Source organism: Natator depressus, chromosome 9 (assembly GCF_965152275.1).
Source record: "Natator depressus isolate rNatDep1 chromosome 9, rNatDep2.hap1, whole genome shotgun sequence".
In the NCBI taxonomy this organism is placed as follows: domain Eukaryota; kingdom Metazoa; phylum Chordata; order Testudines; family Cheloniidae; genus Natator; species Natator depressus.
Window position 1 is genome coordinate 101,398,767 of NC_134242.1, and position 21,994 is coordinate 101,420,760.

At 55.5% G+C, this 21,994-nt stretch overlaps 2 protein-coding genes across 4 annotated transcripts in view; one reads left to right on the top strand and one right to left on the bottom strand.

Annotated features, from left to right (window-relative positions):
• The first annotated feature begins 2,809 nt into the window (after positions 1 to 2,809).
• On the top strand, positions 2,810 to 3,796 carry LOC141993686 (gap junction alpha-3 protein-like). The gene has a single exon (XM_074963233.1). The coding sequence runs from the start codon at positions 2,810 to 2,812 to the stop codon at positions 3,794 to 3,796; it is 987 nt and encodes a 328-aa protein (XP_074819334.1).
• A 2,075-nt stretch (positions 3,797 to 5,871) lies between these two features.
• The window catches only part of ZMYM3 (zinc finger MYM-type containing 3), a 32,889-nt gene continuing 16,766 nt past the window's right edge, over positions 5,872 to 21,994 (bottom strand). For 2 of the 3 annotated variants that reach the window (XM_074962829.1, XM_074962827.1), the window contains 12 exons: positions 21,398 to 21,456; positions 20,471 to 20,630; positions 19,423 to 19,538; positions 19,052 to 19,226; positions 18,258 to 18,404; positions 17,003 to 17,106; positions 14,885 to 15,053; positions 14,519 to 14,670; positions 10,114 to 10,228; positions 8,613 to 8,867; positions 8,420 to 8,537; positions 5,872 to 7,505 (listed from right to left, as the gene is read on the bottom strand). In XM_074962829.1, the coding sequence (XP_074818930.1) occupies positions 7,307 to 7,505; positions 8,420 to 8,537; positions 8,613 to 8,867; positions 10,114 to 10,228; positions 14,519 to 14,670; positions 14,885 to 15,053; positions 17,003 to 17,106; positions 18,258 to 18,404; positions 19,052 to 19,226; positions 19,423 to 19,538; positions 20,471 to 20,630; positions 21,398 to 21,456 (1,769 nt within the window). In that variant the 3' untranslated portion in view covers positions 5,872 to 7,306. The remainder of the gene's footprint in view (positions 7,506 to 8,419; positions 8,538 to 8,612; positions 8,868 to 10,113; positions 10,229 to 14,518; positions 14,671 to 14,884; positions 15,054 to 17,002; positions 17,107 to 18,257; positions 18,405 to 19,051; positions 19,227 to 19,422; positions 19,539 to 20,470; positions 20,631 to 21,397; positions 21,457 to 21,994) is intronic. The other variant, XM_074962828.1, reaches the window with a different exon arrangement.

Below are 21,994 nucleotides of genomic sequence, written 5' to 3' on the forward strand. Positions count from 1 at the left end.
ATGGAGAGGGATAGCTAAAGACAGTAAAAATCATATTGCCACTATATAAATCCATGGTATGCCCACATCTTGAATACTGCGTGCAGTTCTGGTTGCCCATTCTCAAAAAAGCTATATTAGAATTGGAAAAGGTGCAGAGAAGAGCAACAAAAATGATGAGGGGTGTGGAGCAGCTTCCGTATGAGGTGTGATGAAAAAGACTGGGACTGTCTCTCAGAAAAGAGACGACTAAGGGGCGAGTTGACAGAGGTCTATAAAATCATGCCTGGGGGGCGAAAGTGACTAGGGACGTGTTATTTACCCCTTCGCATAACCCAAGAACCAGGGGGCACCCAATGAAATTACTAGGCAGCAGGTTTAAAACAAACAAAAGGAAGTATTTCTTCACACAATGCACAGTCAATGTAGGAACTTGTTGCCAGGGGATGCTGAGCAGGCCAAAACGATAACTGGGTTCACAAAAAGAAAAGGAGGACTTGTGGCACCTGAGAGACTAACCAATTTATTTGAGCATGAGCTTTCGTGAGCTACAGCTCACTTCATCGGATGCATACTGTGGAAATTGCAGAAGACATTATATACACAGACACCATGAAACAATACCTCCTCCCACCCCACTCTCCTGCTGGTAATAGCTTATGAGACTAACACATTTATTTGGGCACAAGCTTTCGTGAGCTAGAACTCACTTCATCAGATGCATGGAGTGCATGCATCTGATGAAGTGGGTTCTAGCCCACAAAAGCTTATGCCCAAATAAATGTGTTAGTCTCTATGGTGCCACAAGGACTCCTCATTGCTTTTGCTGATACAGACTAACACGGCTACCACTCTGAAAAGAATGAGACATTCCTGGAGGACAGGTCCATCAATGGCTATTAGCCAGAGGTCAGGGACCTGCTCTGCCCTGGGTCAGAACAGTCACTGCAGGAGGTGTCCCTGGCGCCTGGGCTTGGTGTCCCTGCTGCTGGGGGTGCAGCATGTGGGCATGTAGCCAGGCTGTGCCCTGGAACAGGCAGAGGGGGCCGTCCCACAGCTGGCCCAGGACAGGGTTTATGCTGGGGATGTGTCTGGTGTTTTGTAGATCTCATGGGGCAGGCTGAGCCCCAGAACCCCAACCACCCAGTCCCCCTGCCCTCTGAGCTTCTACAAACTGAGGGGGAGGGGCAGCTAACTTCACCTCTACACTATAAATATTAACAAGGGGGCATGCCCCACTGCAGCGAGAAGGGCAAGGAGGGCTTTGCAAGCCTCCACCCTTCCCTGTGCAGGATCCCAGGGGGCACTGGTCCGCTGAGCTTTGTTGTGCGACTGCAGCACAGGGCTCTGACTGGACTGCACCCCAGCTGGGATGCGCCAAGGGCTGCACTGGCCATGCCCGCACACTGGGGCATGGTCCCCCCCAACTCAGGCAAAGCCTTCCCTCTGCGTGGAGGAGCCCAAGGCACCGTGTGAGGATGGCGTCAGAGATGGGGCATTTGCAGAGGCCCAGCAGCGCATGGAGCAGGTCAGTCAGGAAAATGACCCTCCAATGGCATTGAGGCGGCCAGAGCCAGTGAATTGCATGGGCTCGGTCACAGAGAGCTCTCCCAACTTGCTGCCCCGACACCCTTCCCTGCAGTAGGGATTATATTTAGAAATGTGCTCAAGCCAAAAATAAAGAGGTAAAAAGGTTTCCCAGTGGCTGTTTCCGCGGTCAGTCACAGGCACAGCCATGAAGCGCCTGCTCCAACATAACCTGCATAAAACACACTAGGCAGACAGACAGACAGATTCAAACGCCTGCCCCTTGCCAGAGACCAGCCGGACACCTCTGCCCCCAGAAGAAGAGCGGGGACACGTCCTGCTGGGGCTGCGGGGATCTACTACGCAAGAGGCACAGGGCAGCGGAGTTGCCTCCACGGCCACAGGATCTGCAAACGGTGAGGGAGTGTCTTTGTTTTTTGCCTGGCCTGTGGTCTCATGGCACTAGGCACTGAGCACAAATGGGCCCCGACCCTGCCCTCCATTTGTCTGTGGGAGAAACCCCGGCCCTTGTGTGGCCCTGGCTGCACGGGGAGCAGCTTTGGGCTAGGCGTCTACCTAAGCTGCCCGTGCTGCAGGACAGGCTCACCGGGCAGCGCTTTGCAAGCCCCAGGTAAAGGGCTTGAGCAGAACGGCTTTGACTTGAATTCTGGCCTTGGAGCTTTCAACCTGGGTTAATCCCTAGAAGAGGAAGCGCAGTGCAGGCTCCCCCCTGCTGCCCAGCAACTTGGCTTCCTCCACAGGGACCTGCTCAGCTGTTCTGTCTAGGAGGCCACTGATTTCCAGCTGCCTTGAGAGGCTGCTGCAGAGCTAGAAACAGAGATGAGCTGTGCTGAACCTGGGGCCACCGCAGAGCCAGTCCCCAGCAATCAGTGCTCTTAAAGCAGGATACCAGGGCCAAACAGGGGTTAATCCTGGAGGGGTCTTGCAGCCACAGGCAGCTGATGGGCTCAGGTAGTCTCAGGTTAACCCGCTCCCTGCCCTGGCTTTGCTCTTGAGCCAGGCACATGGCTTATACAAACACATCGCTGGCCACAAAAGGCAAGCATGGCTGTGTGCTGTATCTGGCTCTCAGGCATTGCTGTTCTGGGACCCGAGGGAGGAAGCTCTGGATGCTGGTGTGTGCAGCAGGGCCGGGGAGGGCTCTGCTGTAGGGACGTGCCCAGCGCAGGGTGCCCCCATGCCAGCTTCTCACAGGTCTGGAGCAGTGCAAGGTGCTGGAGTCTCTGGGATGCCGATGTCTGGGCATGTTCCTCTCTTTTAGGATGAGCCGGTATTTGCACTCATGGGTGATTGGAACCTGCTGGGGAGGCTTCTGGAGAGTGCTCAGGAGCACTCCACAGTGGTGGGGAAGGTCTGGCTCACTGTCCTGTTCATTTTCCGTATCCTTGTCTTGGGGGCAGCTGCCGAGAAAGTCTGGGGGGACGAACAGTCGGGCTTCTCCTGCGACACCAAGCAGCCAGGCTGCCAGAACGTCTGTTATGACAAAACCTTCCCCATCTCTCACATCCGCTTCTGGGTGCTGCAGATCATCTTTGTCTCCACCCCCAGCCTCGTGTACCTGGGCCACATCCTGCATCTGGTGCGCATGGCGGAGAAGGAGCAGCAGCGAGAGGAGACTCGGGTGGCCCAGCAGGAACCCCTGGTGCAGCATAAACCTTCCATCAAAGATGTTCATGGCAAAATCCGCCTGCAGGGGGCCATTCTGAGGACTTATATTTGCAACATTGTTTTTAAGATGCTCTTTGAGGTGGGCTTCATTGTGGGCCAATACACACTGTATGGGTTTGAACTAAAGCCTCTCTACATGTGCAACCGCTGGCCCTGCCCCAACACGGTTAACTGCTACGTAGCCCGGCCCACCGAGAAGACCATCTTTGTCCTCTTCATGACGGGGGTGGCCTGCCTGTCTCTGCTCCTCAATCTGATAGAAATGTACCACCTGGGCTCCACCAAGTGCAGGCAGGGGCTGGCAGCCAACCACTGCCAGGCGCCCGACCCCAAGGCCAGCTCCAACACTCCCAGAGAAACAAGCGACCACCACATTCCCCACTGTCCTGTGGCCAACAGCCTTCCCCATCCTGCTGACCCCAGCCTTCCATTGCAGCTTTACGCCGGCCAAACAGCTCCCTCTGCGGGCAGGGACAGCCGTGCAGCATGGAGCAGCCGCGAGACAGGCAACCAGGGCCTGGCCATGGAAGAACCATTGCAGCAGGGCAGCAGGTCCAGTAAATCTAGCGCTAAGCTGAGACCCAGTGACTTGGCTGTTTAACTGTGGCGGCCCAGCCCTGCACTGAGAGCCGGATGCACTGGCCCAGAGCTGACAGGCAGGGGAAGGGGGCTCTTGTACCAGACAAGCACTGTTACCGCGAGGCTGCATCACAGGGAGCACAGCTCGGCTCAGGAGCCTGTTGTGTTTCCATGGATGCCACGTTGTTCCCACCATGGAAATAGTGGGCCCATAATACAGACACCAGTGTCCAGGAGCCTGAAACCTGGGCCAGACGTGCACAGCTCAAGCCCTCTCCCCTCAGTGGCTCTGCAGCAGCCTTGTGGCTGTCAGGGGCAGGAGGCAGGGAGCCGAGAGGGGTAAATGCTCCACACTTGATAGGACGCAGGCAGGGCCTGTAACTTTTCCTTTCCCATGTGACAAGGCCTCAGGGCTGCGTTGGACCTGGGCAGCCCCACTGGTGTTTCCCCTTTTCTGGGTGGAGAGGCCCCCCCACTTTTGCTCCTAGGCAAAGCTCAGGAAGGCCACAGCAGAGACTCACAGTAGATGGCTGCTCAGGGCCAAGAGACCCTTCCAGGCCCTAGCAAGGAGAATGGGACTGGACATAGCCTTTGCCACGCACCTGGGGCCCTGCTGGATGGTCCACAGCTTTGCAGGCTGCTGGTGTAACAGCCTGTCAGGGAAGATGGAGCTGCTCCAAGCAGGAAGGCCTAGGCCCCACTATCACTGCATCCTAGCCATGTGGCTCCTTCCCCAGCCCCGTGCCCCAGCCGGGGCGACTCTCAAACCATCTCTACCTCCCAGGGCAATGTGTGTGGGAAAGCAAAGACTGCAGCTGTGATATTCAGGTGACGTTGAGGTTTCTGCAGCAGCTACAGCTGTTGGGCTCCTGCCAAGGCTGCACTGAACCCTGTATTTGGGCACCTCCTGCTGTGACAAGACTGACTTCTCTCTCTTGTGAAAAGTGGAACAAGATGATGTGAGCTCTGCAAATGGCAGGCACATTGTCCCGTAGCCAAGGCACAGACCCCTAGCAGGAGGGGGGAATTCACTCCTAAACTGCTTCTCTCTCTGCCCCTGCCCAGGGTATCTGCGTGCAGGGCCACAGCACAGGGGCAGGAAGGGAACTTCCTGCTGGACAGAGTCTCTGCTCTCCCCAAGAAGGATCCAGGCCCTCGCTTTGCACTGAATGGGAGAGGCCCCTCCCTGCAGCCTTCAGGATTCCTGGGCTTTGCTGTGGGGACAAGGGAGAGAAGGATCCAGGCTTGGGCTACATTACAAGGAAGCGACCGCTGGATTGCAGTTCTGTCTCATCCTCTCTGGTCACTTGCCTTAGCCTTGGGAGGGTCACGTGGGCAGGGAGGTCGCTGCAGGTGTTGCTACAATCGCCATAGTAACATAGGGAAGGGACCATCACTGCAGCTGGAACCAGGGCTAGCGCAGGAAGCTTCTTCCAAGGCCAACAGCAGCTGGAGAGATGGCGCCTGCAGGGCCCACCGTTCATTTCAGCCCCCCAGCACTAGAACAAGTTCAGCTCGTTCCAGGGAGGCTCCGTGACCCTGGACCTAGGGCTGCTTGGCTGTCTCCTGCCCACACTCTCCTCTGGTCCCATGCAGGACTGGTCAGGTTGCCAGCTGCAGAATTCTAGCCTCTGGAGAAGGCTGTGTTGCACACAGGCTGCCCCTCACTCCCTCAAGGGCACAGCCTGGCCACTCCCTGCTTAGCTCACAGGAGATGGAGGCAGGAAGGCCATGGGCCTCCCTCCCGCTCCACATGCAGGCCGGGCCTGCTCCCACCACAATTCGTAGATTCTAATGCCAGAAGCGACAGGCCACCATGGCCACACAGCGTTAGGCCCAGCGCAGGCAGAGCTCGCAGGTCAACCCATGCTGGGAATTCCAGCTCCCAGCTGCTGGATAGGGTGCCCTGGCAGGTGAGCTGCCAGACCTGGTCCTACATCCGGCACAGACCCTGGGATGGATGGCAGGGGCAAGGTGACAGGGATCAGGCATAACTCCCTGATGACTGAGCCCTTGAGACAGGCAAGGGGGCAGCGGCCCTAGCCTCCTCCCTGGAGCAGAGGCAGCCCCTGCTCTGCCCTTCAGTGGATTAAGGACAGCAGCTGCCGGCAGGTTTTTGCGTCTTTATTTGAAATGAATGGTTGCTAGAGACACAAGATTAGCCTAACGCCCCGTTAGCACTACAACAAGACCGGTGACTGGCTCACTCTTGACATGGAGACAGAGGGCCCCGGGCCAGGTCCCAGAACAATATATACAGACTCAACAGACAGTGCCGAGTCCCATTGACAGCTGATAAAAAAATCAAAACAAAACACCAAGGGGAGGGAGCCAGAAGGGAACAGCAAAGCTGGGGCAGGGGCTGGGCGAGCAGAGAGACCCAGGCAGCCTCCACTCCCTCGTTGACCTGCGGCCCCCCTCCACTGCTCGCAAGTTCTGGCCTGGTGCGGCCCAGCAGAATTCTCAGTCTAATGCAGGCTTGGAGGAGACGGGCCCAGCAGCAATGAGTCCAGGCACAGAGGCTACCTCCTCCATCTGATAGTGTTAGGCTAGCAACGGGGGCACCATCCATTCTGCTACAGCTTGGGGGGCAGGGAGGGGCCCCTGCTCCTCAGCCCTGGCAGCAAGGATGCCCCTTGGCTCCCATGCCCGATGCAGAATTCATACCTTCAACGGCCCCCAGTGGCTGCTGTGAGTGCACAATGCAGGGTGAAGCCACAGCTAATGCAGAGCTGGGGAAGGGAGATCCCAGGAGCCCCCTGGGCACTGACTTCTGTGCTGCTGAAGAGGAGAATGAGATGAGCCAGAGACAGCACAGCCAGGGCCCTCTGGGAACACAGCCCCCTCCAGCAGAGATGGGAATGATCCAGCCAATAGACTCAGCTTCTGGGAATGGCCCTGCTACCCCGGCTGGCACAGCTCCTCCCAGGGCCCTGCGTGCTGCGCATGGCTCCCTTCCCCACTCCTGCTGCTTGGGCAGGGAGCTGACTGCAGGCTCAGGGCCTCCTGTGCGGGCTACTAGGCCCAGCCTGTCCCTGCTGCACTGAGCAGTCTCTTCCCCATGGCCCCACAGCCTGGTGTTCATGTTACACCAGGCAGGGAGAGACCGAGAATAGCCCTGGGGAGAGGGGACAGGCAGGGCTCACCGGCCCAGTGCCCTTTGGGGCTCCTGGCTGGGAGAGGGACTGGCTCTGTATCTCCACCGCTGGGAAGACAGGCGGGAGAAGGTGGGACACTGCCTCAGTCAGGCAGAGCACAGGTAGGGCCTGGGTGCCAGGGGGCTGATGTGGGAGGGGGACGGCAGGTTACTAGCATCAGGCAGGGATGTTCAGAGTCCTACACGCACTGAGCTGGACAGTGCTACCACGTCTGCAGGGCTGGGAGCGGCACTACGCCCCCATGCCATGCCACACTCACATGCCGCAACCCTGGCCAGGTAGGAGGAGCAGGGGAGATGCCTTCCCAGGCCAGAGCAGACCCAGCCCAGCGGGCTCTGGGTGCCGCCTGCCCATGCTCCAGCCCTGGCCTGCGCTCAGTCCATGTCCTCCTCCAGGCCGCTGCCCCGGCTGTGCTCCTCGTAGATCTCCCGGACGGCCAGGATGCGATTCAGCATGCTCTCCAGCATGCTCCTGTCCATGGGGATGACCGAGTACCAGAGAGGCGACTCTGCAATGCACGACCGCTCTGGCTGCAGGTAGAAGACGTCGTTCCGGTTCCGCAGGCTCTCTGGACTGTGGCAAGAGGGGGGCAGAGTGAACCTCACCCTAGAGCCCAGAGAGCCCTGGCCTCCTCAGCCACCCTGAGCCCATAGGGTCCTTCCCTCCTGACCTGGAACCCAGCAAGCCCCGGTGCCCCCCATCCACCCAGGAAAGGCCTAGAGCCCACTCGTCTGAGCGTCTGTAAAGGAGGCACTAGCACTGCAGGGAAAGGCCCATGAGCTGGGCTTGGAGCTCCTCTCCCAAGGTGACCCAGGACAGTGCTCATGGCAGGCAGCAGCGGGGGGTCCCGAGGCACCTCAGCCACCTCCTCCTGCCAATCTGAGGGGAGGGAGGGACATGAGAGCGGCCAGACGGGGTGAGACCAAAGGTCCATCCAGCCCCGTGTCCTGTCTGCCGACAGTGGCCGATGCCAGGTGCCCCAGAGGGAGTGAACCTAACAGGTAATGATCAAGTGATCTTTCTCCTTCCATCCATCTCCACCCGCTGACAAACACAGGCTAGGGACACCATTCCTTACCCATCCTGGCTAACAGCCATTAATGGACTTAACCTCCATGAATTTATCCAGTTCTCTTTTAAACCTTGTCATAAGAATGCCCACTGAGGATGGCGCCCACTGAGACGAGTTACTCAGCCCCAGAGCTGTGATCACAGCACTCCGGCAATGGCAGACACAGACAGGACTTGGGGATGTGAGAAACCAACCCCTGGAGACGCGCACCCCATGCCTCCTGCTTCAGTGGCAGGGCCCTGGCAGTCAGTGCTCTGCACAGCTCTTTGCAAAGGCAGCACATGTTGGGGGCAGCTGGGCTGCTCCACAATGTCCTTCCAGCCTGTCAAGGGGCCAGACTGGGCACACGGGGCTGCAGGAGTGCAGGGGATGCCCCGGCAGATGGACGGTGGCTCCCTCTCCCTGGGAGACTCACCATTTGGAGAGATAGAATTCATAGAACTTGACCGGGCACCGGAGCGGGTTCATCCTGTTCTCCCGCTGCTCCAGGATCGGCAGCTCCTCCTCTCGCTTCCGCTTCCCAGAACTGCTGTCTGCAGAGAGAGGCCAAGTCAGAGCAGTGCACACACAGGGCAGGGGCGGGGAGACAGACACGTGCAGGCCCCTACCTCGCCCTTTTTTCTGCCGGACGGGGGCGTAGTAGCGGATGCTCACCACCTTGGTGGTGCCCCGGGCTGTAGTGCACTTGCGGGACTGGCGCACCACGTTGGTGAAGGACAGCTGCATGTGCTCCTCCGCAGTCTGCAGGCCGAAGAACTTGGTGTTGAAGAACATGAGGGTGTTGAGGAGGACAAAGGGGGAGTACACTCCCAGCTGCTTACACTCCCAGAGATGCTCCTCCTCCACACGGGAGAAGATCGTGTCTGCAAGCACACAGCGGAAGAAGCTGGGTCACACGCGTCTGTAATGCTGCGGGCTCCCCGGCAAGGTCTGGCCCGGCAGGGAGACTGGAGGGGATGTGGCTGCTGCCGCCACCACCACCAGCCCAGCTTCAGCCACGTGTGTCAGGGGAACATCAACCAGGGCACTGGGGTCCTCCCCCGGATCTCTCTCCCTGCCTGGGGCAGAGGGAGCTTGGCTCAATGGTTCACTGGAAGGACAACACCTGTTACAACACAGCCCCTGGCCCTGTGGAGTAGCGAGAGGAGCCATGCTTGCTGACACCAGGCTGGGAGCTGTCCCACTGTACCCTCCCCAGCCATGACCCAACCTAGGTTAACCCACCACAGCACAGCTGGTGCAAGCCAGCCCCGGACCATACCAAGGGGCCCCCGCCCCACAGCTCGGTACGGAGCGTCACGCACAGCTGCATGTGCTAGTACAGTCAGAGGGAAAGGGAGAGCAGCAGGCAGGACAGGAACAGGAAACTCCCATGCAAAACCCAGGCAAACTGCTCCAGCCCAGGAGCTTCCCCTGGCAGGCAAGAGGCTGGGACAGTTAACTTGACTGCTTTCAGGGCGCATGGAGACAAGGGCACCCAGCCTGGGGCCCAGAATGGGAAAGCACAGCCCTTATGGAGGTGTCTAACTGGGGGCCGAGCGCCTTGGAATGGCTCTCTGTTACTGCTTGGACTATGCCAGGAAGCCAGGGAGATCAAAGACCTCTGGCCTGGGAGTTGGGAAGCAGACAAGGGTTCATAAGCCCCCTGGTCTGACACAGTGCTACCCAAAGGCTGGGGCAGGGCCTTCCCCTGCTATGGAAAGCAGCAGCCTGGTCCAAAAGTGACTGGATGGAGAGTCCCCTGTTGTATCTGGACAGAGAATGTGGTTTCCACGGGCACCTGCTAGCCTGGATTCAACCCTCAGCCAGCCTGAGATGCTGAATCCCAACTGCCGACAACCCCTGGCCCAGCTCTGCTGTTGGGTCCTGGGGAGAGGTTACATGCGGCTCCAAGATGCAGCAGGGGCAGTGGCCTCCCCCCTCTAGGAATAAGGGTGGGCAGGCCTGGCTCTGTGCGCTCAGGAGGATTCAAGGATCCACTTGTCTCCTATGGCAAACTTCCCTCGGAAGCATCCCATGGAGGGGAAGGGGCAAAGGTGGTCCCCGCTTGGCCAACTCCAGCCAGGCCTGAGAGCTTGACCGTAGTGGCCGCTAATAAAGGACACGTACTGTTTGGTAAGAGTGTGGGCTGCCAGCCACTCAGGGACTTATTCAGCTCCTGCACGAAGGTCAGGTAGTAAAGGTCTGTGAAGATATTCACCATCCGGTTGTTCTCCAGCAGGTACTAGAAGGGAGAGAACGCATGGTCAGTGAAGGGAGATAGCAGTGTTGGGCACAGGATGAAATGGTTCTGTGCTGTAAGTGTGATGCAGACGTGTATTTCACTTGGTGTGTGCCCAGCGTGCTGGAGCTGGAGAAATTTGCCTAGCAGTACCCATAGGAGGCGGCACTCGGACCTCGTGCTCAAAGCCTTCCCCCTGGCTATCTAAGGTGGCTGCGCCCTTCCCCGCCTCAGTTCCTTTGCACCGAATAACCAGTGATTGGACTCCATGAACAGCCTCCGATGCAGGTCAGGCAATGGACAGCGAGAGGAGGAAGATCCCGACCTGGACACCAAGGAATCTGGGGCGTCAGGGGATCAAGGTGGCAGCTGCCCAGAGCGTGTGAGCAACCAGTCTGACTCACCCATAGCCCAGAATGGAGGGAATTGTGGCCGACGGTGGAAACAGAATCACCGGCACTGACTACACCTCCATCATTTCTGGTGCTGGAAGTGGTGTGAACCTCAAAGCCAGCAGTGGTACCCAGGTGACTGACGGAGCCAAAGTGGAGAGTGATGAGTGCACGCTGACAACAGGGATACCAAAGTTGTTCCTGGCACCGACGAGATCCCTTGTGATGAGCCTGGTCCCAGCCCCACTTCCACTGACTGTGGAAGGGAAACATCGGTGTGTGGTGCTGACAGACCCACAGGTCCATCAATGGCTATTAGCCAGACGGGCAGGGATGGTGTCCCGAGCCTCTGTTTGCCAGAAGCTAGGAATGGGCGACAGGGGATGGATCACTGGATGATTATCTGTACTGTTCATTCCCTCTGGGGCACCCAGCACTGGCCACTGTCGGAAGACAGGTGTGACATTGCACTCCATATGTTTTATGGAAATACATTATATACACACTTATAAACCTAACTGGAATATGCTTTATGCAAAAGGTCTCGTCAGGTACCATTACAAAGCTTATAATCTACTGTGTTCATCCTATCTGTATGAATGTATCTGTCTTGTATCTGAAGCTAGAAATATGAAGTATTACTCTGAAGTCCTATTGTAACTATGCAAAGTGTGGGTCATTAATGGTGGTTTGGAATCTTGATAGCTCCCATTAACCAGGAATCTTGATAGCCATTGGTTGTAAATGGCTCTGTTGACTTGTAAGCCTTCCTGTGTTCCTGTGAGTCAGGCCGGGAAGAATGGAGGCTTGGGGTCTCACACGACATGTGACCATGTCACCTGGTACTGGAATCCACCTTAAACCTGGTGCTTTTCCATTTAGGAGGAGGGGTGGGGACCCAGAGAGACAAAAGATTCCCGCCTTGTGCCAAAGCCATAAAGGGGGTGGAACAGAACAAAGGGGGCTGCAGTCATAAGAAATCCCCCTGTTAGTTACCACCTGAGCTGGAACTAACAAGGACTGTACCAGGGGAAAGATTGGGCCCAGACTAGAAAAGAGTCTAGACTGTGAAAGAAGCTTATTGGAAAGAAGCTTATCTCTGAGGGTGAGATTTACCTGTATTCAGTTTCTAAATGTGGCTTAGACTTGCGTGTTTTTTATTTTGCTTGGTAACTCATGTTGTTCTGTCTGTTATCACTTGAAACCACTTAAATCCTACTTTTTATACTTAATAAAATCACTTTTGTTTATTAGTAAACCCAGAATAAGTGACAGGTTTCAGAGTAACAGCCGTGTTAGTCTGTATTCGCAAAAAGACAAGGAGTACTTGTGGCACCTTAGAGACTAACCAATTTATTTGAGCATGAGCCCGATGAAGTGAGCTGTAGCTCACGAAAGCTTATGCTCAAATAAATTGGTTAGTCTCTAAGGTGCCACAAGTACTCCTTGTCTTTTTTCAGAATAAGTGATTAATACCTGGGGGAGCAAACAGCTGTGCATTTCTCTCTATCAGTGTTATAGAGGGTGGACAATTTATTAGTTTACCCTGTATAAGCTTTATACAGAGTAAAACAGATTTATTTGGGGTTTGGATCCCATTGGGAGCTTGGTGTCGGGGTGCTGGAAATAGGTGACTTGCTGAGCAGCTTTTGGTTAAAGTCTGCAGCGTTGGGGGCATGGACCAGACCCTGGGTCTGTGTTGCAGAAGGCTAGCGTGTCTGGCTCAACAAGGCAGGGTTCTGGAGTCCCAAGCTGGCAGTGGAAAATGGGCTCAGAGGTAATTCCAGCACGTCAGGTGACCGTCCCAAGGGTGTCTCTGTGACCAAATCCGTCACAATAGGATACTGGGCTAGATGGACCTTTGGTCTGACCGAGTATGACTGTTCTTCTGTTCGGTTCAGCAGCCTGCCCAGTCAATGGGCTATAAACGATGCAGCCCTGGCAAAGTCCTGGACCAAGGAAGAAGTCGGGACGGAAAAGCAGAGGTCCACTGCCGCTTGCTACAGAAACAGCCAGTGCTGGCATCACCCTTGTCGGTTCCAGACTCAATGGACGCCAGGGGGCCAGAACTGGAGACAACAGAACAGGGTCTCTGACCTCCCTGTGCAGTACCGGGGAGTGGTTGAGGGAAACTGCTCCAACACGTCATTTCGGTCCACACTCCTTCTAGAGGAAGCAGACGAGTACCCACATAACCTGAAGCAGCCATGACCAATCCTATGAGACCTCTTGCTTGGCATACTCAGCAGGGAGAGACTCCTCCATCTCTTCAGGGAGGCACCAGCTCCAGACTGTGAAACAGCAGCACTCTCAGAACCGGAGGGCGACTTCCGATCCCATGCAGGCCTTGGGGCCGAAACAGGTCACATGCCTGTTCAAGCAGGGGCTGCTTCAGACCAAGATCTCTCGCTACCTGAGTCCGTTTGGTGAATGATTTGTAAACTGAACACCACTCCTTGCTGTAGACTTTGTCTAAGCACAGCAAGCTCTGCATGTGGGGATCGTTGCTGGGATCACTCCCGCACACGACGGACAATGTTTAATCCCTAGTGATGCCATCACCAGGGAGATACTGGAACTAACACTAACACACACCAGACTAAGGGCACTAATTAACTAGACCCAACTGCAGAAAGGCACTAAGGCGTTGTGAGGTTAGAAGCCACACAGCGCTCTGACTCCGGCCAGGAAGAAGGAACGGAGGGGGTAGAGGCAGCGTAGGCCTGCAATAGCCAGGGGAGGGACTATCAGCTGAGGCGCGAGCTCCGCCTTCTACAGGTACTGCTAGGCTAAATTCTCCAGCTCCGGTGTGCTGGGCGCGCACACACCTACGTGGAATAAATGGATGCATCTGACTGACCAAGGAAGACTGCTGCAGAGACTCTACCACAGGGTATCATGTTGCCTCTGTATAAATCCATGGTACGCCCACACCTTGAACACTGCGAGCAGATGTCGTCACCCCATCTCACAAAGGATACATTGGAAATGGAAAAGGTTCAGAAAAGGGCAATGAAAATTATTAGGGGTTTGGAACAGCTTCCATATGAGGCGAGATTAATAAGACTGGGACTTTTCAGCTTGGAAAAGAGATGACTAAGGGGGGATATGAGAGAGGTCTATAAAATCATGACTGGTGTGGAAAAAGTAAATAAGGAAGTGTTATTTACTCCTTCTCATAACACACAAACTAGGGGTCACCAAATGAAATTAATAGGCAGCAGGTTTAAAACAAACAAAATGAAGTATCTTTTCACACAACGCACAGTCAACCTGTGGAACTCCTTGCCAGAGGATGTTGTGAAGGCCAAGGCTATAACAGGGTTCAAAAAAGAATTAGATAAGTTCATGGAGGATAGGCCCATCACTGGCTATTACCCAGGATGGACAGGGATGGTGTCCCTCGCCTCTGTTTGCCAGAAGCTGGGAATGGGCAACAGGGGATGGATCACTGGATGATTCCCTGTTCTGTTCACTCCCTCTGGGGCACCTGGCATTGGCCACTGTCAGAGACAGGATACAGGGCTAGATGGACCTTTGTTCTGACCCAGCCTGGCCATTCCTAGTACCAGTCAGATCACACATTGCAGAATTAGAGGGAGTTCAGAGAAAGGTGAGGAGAGTTAGAGGCCTTGAAAAAAAAAAAAAACACACCTGAAGAGACAGCCCCCAGTGTGATCCTCACACAGCTAGAACACAAAGACCTGATAGTTACTAGGGGTCATGGGGGGAGCAGGCCAGGGGAACCCCGCACCCTTGGGTACAGGTTTGGGTGGGGAGGATGTGAGGCCCAGGAGAGAGCCTACTGGTACTAGGGTGAGGGGGATGTGCAAGGCCTGCCCACGCTCTCCCATTGCCTGGCATCGGGATGCAGAACAGAAGACCAGGGGAGCCCCCCTACCTGCTGGATGCCGAGGCAGAGGTAATAGATGCTGTCCGGCTCATAGCGCTCGCCGTTGGGCCGTGTTATCTCCTTGACGAACTGGGCAAGACCATAGTTGAGCTCGGCAGCCGTGCAGGCCAGGATATCCTCTTTGATGCGCATGGGCTTAGCTGCAGAGACAGAAGCAGATCAACCTCAGGCAAGAGCTCTCGTGGGGGTGGAGTGCTCAGTGCTGACAAGGGAGCATGGCTGCTGGCGTCGGGGACAGGTCCCTGGGGCTCGCTGGACTCAAGAGCTCCTTGGACAGGCTTCCCAGGCCCACGGGCTCTGCAGCCTGATGCTGCAACCCTTCCCAGCAATCCCTGGGGCAGAGGTAGCACTTACGCCCAAAGCGCAGCTCCTCTCCCTTGCTGGACTCCCCGCCGGCATACTTTGTCTGCACCCAGCACTTCCAGGCATTCACCCCATACGAATAATTCAGTCCTGTGCAGCTGGGCTGGCTGCTCATGGAGTCCCGGGAGCAGCTTTCGGAGAGCACGAGACGCTTCTGACCCTGCAGAGAAGTACACCGTAAGGCTGGGAATGCCAGAGCATACGTAGTGCAAAGGCAGGTGTTACTGACAGTCCCAAGGATCCCAGAATGCCCACAGACTCAGAAACGTAGGACTGGAAGGCCTCTCCTGAACGCCCACAACAGTAATGGTTAGGGCAATCAGCTGTGAGACCAGGCTCAGATGCCTTATTAGCACGTTTGGCATGCAGGAACAACCCATCCTCACAGCGTGCTACAACAGACCAGTGCCGGCACTGCTCGGGCAAAGGACCAAAACCTGCTACCAATGAGGGAAGACCGGGGGCAGCCACGGAGCTATCATCAAAAGGAGACGGCCAACCATCAGACCAGCCCTCTCCCGCGCAACAGGAGCTGCAATAATGGCACTAATTCAAAATGTTAACAGAGGCTGTGAACTCCCACAGCAAAGCCAATAAAGCCTAGAAGCTCTGAGGGCCAAAGTTCTCTGGGTCAGGGAAGTCAGAGATATGCTCAGCTGAGCATTTGATCTTCATGTGACATTCCCAAGGTTTGTTTAGTGCCCACAAAGCTCTGGGAGCAGTACAGACACAGCTACAGACAGCCCTACACCCTCTAACAGGCTGACTGTTGTGTTCAGTTGAACTCAGGACCCCTCTACACTTAGAGCTGAGTAGCCTGGCTCCTTCAGAAGGAAAATCTCCAGCAAGATGGCACCTAGCAGGACATAGAATCATTGGATTGGAAGGGACTGCAAGAGGTCATCTAGTCCAGTTCCCTGCACTCAAGGCAGGACTAAGTATTATCTAGACCATCCCTGACAGGTGATTGCCCAACCTGCTCTTAAAAATCTCCAATGATGGAGATTCCACAGAGATTCCTCCCTAGGCAATTTATTCCAGTGCTTAACTACCGACAGTTAGGAATTTTTTCCTAATGTCCAACCTAGACTGCCCTCCCTGCAATTTAAGCCCATTGCTTCTTGTCCTATCCTCAGAGGTTAAGAACAATAATTTTTCCTCCCTCCTCCTTGTAACAACCTTTTATGTATTTGAAAACTGTTATCATGTCCCCTCTAAGTCTTCTCTTTTCCAGACTAAATAAACTCAGTTTTTCCAATCTTCCCTCAAAGGTCATGTTTTTTAGGCCTTTAATCATTTTTCTTGCTCTTCTCTGGACTTTCTCCAATTTTTCCACATCCTTCCTGAAATGTGGTGCTCAGAACTGGACACAGGCCTAATCAGCGCGGAGTAGAGTGGAAGAATTACTTCTCGTGTCTTGCTTACAACAGTCCTGCTAATACATCCCAGAATGATGTTTGCTTTTTTTGCAACAGCGTTACACTATTGACTCATATTTAGCTTATGGTCCACTATGACCTCCAGATCCCATTCTGTAGTACTCCTTCCTAGGCAGTCATTTCCCATTTTGTATGTGTGCAACTGATTGTTCCTTCCTAAGTCGAATACTTTGCATTTGTCCTTACTGAATTTCATCCTATTTACTTCAGACCATTTCTCCAGTTTGTCCAGATCATTTTGAATTTTAATCCTATCCTCCAAACCACTTGCAAGCCCTCCGAGCTTGGTATCATCTGCAAACTTTATAAGTGTACTCTCTATGCCATTATCTAAATCATTGATGCAGATATTGAACAGAGCCAGAACTGATCCCTGCGGGATCCCACTCGTTATGCCCTTCCCGCATGACTGTGAACCACTGATAACTACTCTCTGGGAACGGTTTTCCGAACAGTTTTGCACCCACCTTATAGTAGCTCCATCTAGGTTGCATCCAAGGAGAGAACCTGGCATCTGGGCTGCAGCCCAGTGGCAAAACTCCCTCCCACAGCCCACCTCTTGCCCCCCACACTGCCCAAACTGAGACCAGAACCCCACAGCATTCAGCAGGTAATGCCCACCAGCTGCCCTGGGCCACTGCAGCCCCGCAAACGCACACGCAGCACTCACCTTCCGAATGGTGCGAGGGAGGTCTGGATCTGTGGATACATCATCTGGCCCCACCAGGCCACAGTCAAAGAGGAAATCCACACTGGGGTTAATGTCCAGAGGGTCTGACGGGAAACAAGGCAGCACAGAAGGGTTCAAAGGTGTGGGATTTCGCCAGCCACGCCATCCCCCGAAAGGGACAGAGCCAGCCGGGCCAATGTGGGCATTACCCAGGGATCCCCCCAGGGAGAGTTCCGAGCCCCAGCCAATGGCAGGCAGCAGCACTGACAGCACCAAGCCATAGTGCATGGTAACACTGGGCGTCTGAAAGAATTCAGCAAACCAACCCTTTGAGGGGGGTTCCCCAAAGGCACCTCTCGAGCCCCTCTTGTGCCATGGTCCCAAATCCTCTCCCTCTTCCAACGCTACGGCCAGGCCGCTGCCCTGCTGGGTACAGGGCTTGCAGGCACGCTCCCTCAGTCCCACAGTACTTGGCTCATTGGAGTCTCCCACTCCTTGACAGTGAGGGGCCCCGCTAAGTACTCCAGGGATCTCTGACCTGCACCTGCCTAGCCAATGAGCCAGCCCCCTGTGGAGTTGCCTGCTCTATTTCCTGCCCACACTTCTGGCCTCGGCACATTGGATCAGTCTGCTGTTTATTCAGCCAGATCCCTGGAGCAGATTTAGCGAAGGACAGACCTAACCCATTCCCTGATGGATGCCTCGCCCAGCTCAGAGGTCACTTGGCACTAGCCTTCGGCAAAGCCCTATTTAGGGGACACTGTCACAATCCAAAGCAGCCAAGCTCACTTTGAGACACACCAGAGCTGAGGCAGGATTCTCCAAGGGATCTGGCACAGCCATACCCCGCTTCGTCCTGGACTCACCTTTCTGCAGGTTTTGCTGCTAAACTGATCTGTGTCTCCCTGATATTACTCCTTATGCCATGCAGTGTGGGCCTCCCACTCCCTGCCCTTTATAGGCTGCACGTAGTGACCCTGACTTGCCAGGGCCCAGGGTCACTGCTGAGCCTCACTGGCTTCCCTGCAATTGTACAGAGAGACTTCAGCGTGTTCACTGTCCTATTGGTCTCTCCTGATGCTCATGTTGGAGGGACCGGCTCCACTCCTCAAACATACCCGCCCCTTCTGCCTCCAGCTGCCACTGGCCCTGTGTGCCCAGCTGGCCATTTGTTTCTTTGACAAATGCTGCCTGAGCAGCAGGGTCCCCAGGGCAGTCTGAATGCGTCCCTGTGCCCCACGCAGCCTGCTCTTACTTTTGGGGAAGTCGGCCTCCAGGTCCTGGCCAGGTTCATCCAAGACATTTGCCATCTTGACAGCCATGGCTAACACATCATCTCTCGCTGGCCCAAACAGGTCGCAGTCCTCCAGGAGACCCTCCGCGCTCTGGTTACTCACCAGGTCTGAGGACACAAGAGCAGCTCAGGATACTCATGCTCCAAATTAGCCTCCCCCACCCCCTCCAATTGGAAACAGACATAATGGGTCAAATGACACTTGCAGAATTAAATAGACTCTCATAGGCTGAGGCTCTGTGCTAAAGTTCAGCTGACCTCCCTAAAAGCCACGCTGCAGAGCCTTCTCCAGTGCTCGAAGCGGCCCTATGGCCTCTCCCGGAGACCAAGTCAGAGGCTGCAAAATAGGACTCAAGAAACGCAGCTCTCAGGTGACTGCTTGGGAAATGCTTATTCCGTGTGCAGTGCTGCACACCCATAGCCCATGAGGGACAGCGACTTGCACTCCTGCCAGGAACTCCATTTTAAAATAAATCATTTGGAAATGAACCCAGGGTGGTTAAGGTACATGTGTAGTACTCCCATCCCCACCAGACAGGGCTGCAGGCACAGTTCTGTGCCAGAAACACAGCTCTTCAGGTGCCTTTTCAGTGGCATCCATCTTAGTGGTGGTGCTCCCCACAGTTAGCAACCACCTCCCACCCCCCAGGCTGTCAGAAGTTGGAGCACGGACAGAAGGGCTGTCTTTTGTAGCAACTGAGCCCAGGCCAGCTCCTGAGAGGGGCTCCAGCACAGGGAATGGCGATGAAACCTACCACACAGGTCTGAGGATGCCTTGTCCAGCTCCTCAGCCTCTGCGATCATCTCGGCCATGGCCAGGATGTCAGCCTCCAGGGGATTGGAAGGGATCTTCACCTTCAACTCCTCGATGGTCTCCACTATCTTATCCGTGCTCTCCAGCGTTGTGGGCAGGAACATTGGCACAGGCACCTATCAGTCAGCAGGACACCAGGCAGAGGTCAGAGCCAAACACAAACTCCGCTTTGGGGCCTGCACCTGACAGCAAACTGGCTCTGCCAAGTGCACCCAAAGCCAGGAGGAAGGAAGGAAGGGGGGCTCAGAGAGGCCCATGCAGAAGAGGAGAGTCAGGGGAAGGGGAGCTCGAGCAGATGGGTGTGTTGCTTACCGGGACAGGCATGGAGAAAGGCACGGGTACTTTCTGGCAGTACATATGCATAGGCACAGGCACGAAGATCGGGACAGGGATCGGCAACACAATCACCTGTGGCTTCCAGTCTGCCTCTGGCACAGAACAAAGGGCATGTCAGCGCCTTCTGCTGGCTCGGATGGGGACCAGTCTCTCCCTTGCACTCCCCTTGGTTCTATTCCTTGCAGCACCCCCTGTTGGCTGTAAATCTCTCACTCTCTTTCCTATGCAGACACCCACTGCAGCGCTACCTGGTCCTGCATGCACACCCAGACATGAGCTCCCTTAACTCACAGGCAAATCCTGTGTGATGGGCTATTGCTGCAAACCCTCCTCTCCTAGAGAACCGATGGCCAGGGACACGTCTTACAGTGCTAATGGCATTTAGATGGCTGACTCCCCCAAGAAGGGACTGCCACGAGCACATCAATGGCTTGCCCGGACAGAGCTTTTTGGCAGTCTGCCTGGAGCCCGTTGGCAGGCTGGCTTGGATGCTGCTGCCGCCCAGAGCCTGCGCATAGTCAGCTTGCCCCCCGGCCCCGAAATGAGACTGGCTCTCTGGAGTGACATGCAAGAACCTGCCAGAGTTGAAAATCCCACTTGGCCCTAAGGAGAAGGCACAGTCCCCTCATGCCTACTGTTGGGATGGATGCAGCACAGCAGGGGCTAAGCAGTGGGGATTGCTGGGGAAGTGGCCAGTTAGCAGGCAAGAGGTGCAGAATTTCCTGGCTTTCCAAAGGAAGGGGTGAGGAGCTTGCAGAGGCCGGTGGCACAGGTGCTCTTCGAGGAGTAAGCTAGAATGTGGACTGGGCCAACTTGCTCCGCACTCAGCAGGGGCAGACCACCTCTCTTTGGCTGGCACCCACTGGTGAGTTGGTTCCCCTCTCCTCCAGGCTTTCAGCACAGAGTTACAGCCACTCCCACTCCCCTCTCAATTTGGTGCTGGGCATTCAGTGAGTTTACACACACTCAGGAGCTTGTCCCAGTGGTCCCTGCAGCCCCAGGAAGACACAGCATATGCTCTTACCTGTCTGACATCCCTTGGACTTCACTTCTATCTTGCAGGACACACCCCGGTTCTGCATCAATGGTTTGCACATAGCAGCCTTGTTCTTCCGAGGCGTGGCTGGAACTGGTGGCGGTGGGGGGGCTGGGGACATCTGGGCTGAGGATGCCTTTGCAGACACCTGTCAAGATCCAAAAAGGGGCAAGTCTGTGTCCTGTGCTAGCAAACGCTCCTTTCCCCCAACAACCCACATGGCAAAGGCCCAGTCCTCATGGCCAGGACCCTTCTCCCTGAAGCTGCTGCTGGTGGTGCCTCCCGCTGCCCCCATCTCAGGCAGTACCTGCAGACCCCCAGGTGCCCACCCCAGCCCCATTCACTGCTCTCAAGCCAAACACCCAGCAGGTGCTTGTACCTATGGACACACCCCATGCCAGGGAGCCAAGCCCTGAATGGGATGCACTACCCAGGGGTGCAGACCTGGCCAAAGGAGCAACAAGCTCAGATCTGGTGACCGACGAGCCCCAATCGGCAGGGAGTGTAGCACCCATTAGTCCCACTCTAGGGAGCAGGGAAGGAATTTGGTCTTTTCAGGGTCCCAGGCTTTTGCGAGTGAAATGAACAGCCATGGGCCACGGGGGAAAACAGGGTGAGGGCATGCATCAGGCGACGCTGGGAACCACTCAATAGCTTTACACTGATGTGCCTTCCCATGGCATCTGTCTGCTCTCCTAGGGCCAGTCACCCATTGGCACTTGCCCATGCAGCCATACTGCCCTCTCCACAGGCTGGTTCCCAGCAGCACACCTCAGGCTCCTCTGCCCACGCACAGAGATGCTGCCCCAGCCTCAGATGGGGCCAGTGCCACCCCGGAAACACTGGCCAGGTCCTAGAATTTGTTACCAACTCAGGAAGTCCCCCCTTGAGGCAAGGGCAGCCCAAGGGCCTCACCATATTAGTCTCTGCTTTCTGTGGGGAAGAGCCAGGAGGTTTGGGCTCGGGAGTCTGACCTGCAAGGGAAAGAGAAGAACCATGAGCACACGCTGCATTCTTGCTTGCCTGTGGTCTCAGGCTGGCGGATCCCTGGACATGGCAGCAGCAACTGGCCAGAAGGGCAGGGACTAACATGCTCTCTTCTCACCAACCCAGGGCCAGTCCTGGACCGTACTTGCCAATGTTTCTAGCCTGATGAAGTCGCAAGATATTGGACCTTAAAAATCACATCATCGTCTCCATCGTTATCTTGCTCTTCCCAGCACTCCATCCCAGCTGTCAGTGCTGGCCTGGCACCTACCCAACCCCGTCACAGTGGGTGGGCAGCGGATTCCAGACTTTTTATTCCACTGACCTGCTCATGGCCTTAGCTGAACCACTTCCCCTCCCTGTGCCTCAGTCTCCCCTCTGTAAACCAGGGTACCCCCTTTGCAAAGTGCTTTGGGATCCTCAGGAGGAAGGTGGCAGAAAAGGACAAATGATTAACAATACTGCCGAAATCTGCCCCACCGTGTCCCCCAGGAGCGAGGATGACATAGCCAAGTGCACGCTGGA

What these genes read in the sequence shown, in the direction of transcription:
- LOC141993686 (XM_074963233.1), top strand. Translation starts at nt 2,810, where the DNA reads ATGGGTGATTGGAACCTGCTGGGGAGGCTTCTGGAGAGTGCTCAGGAG.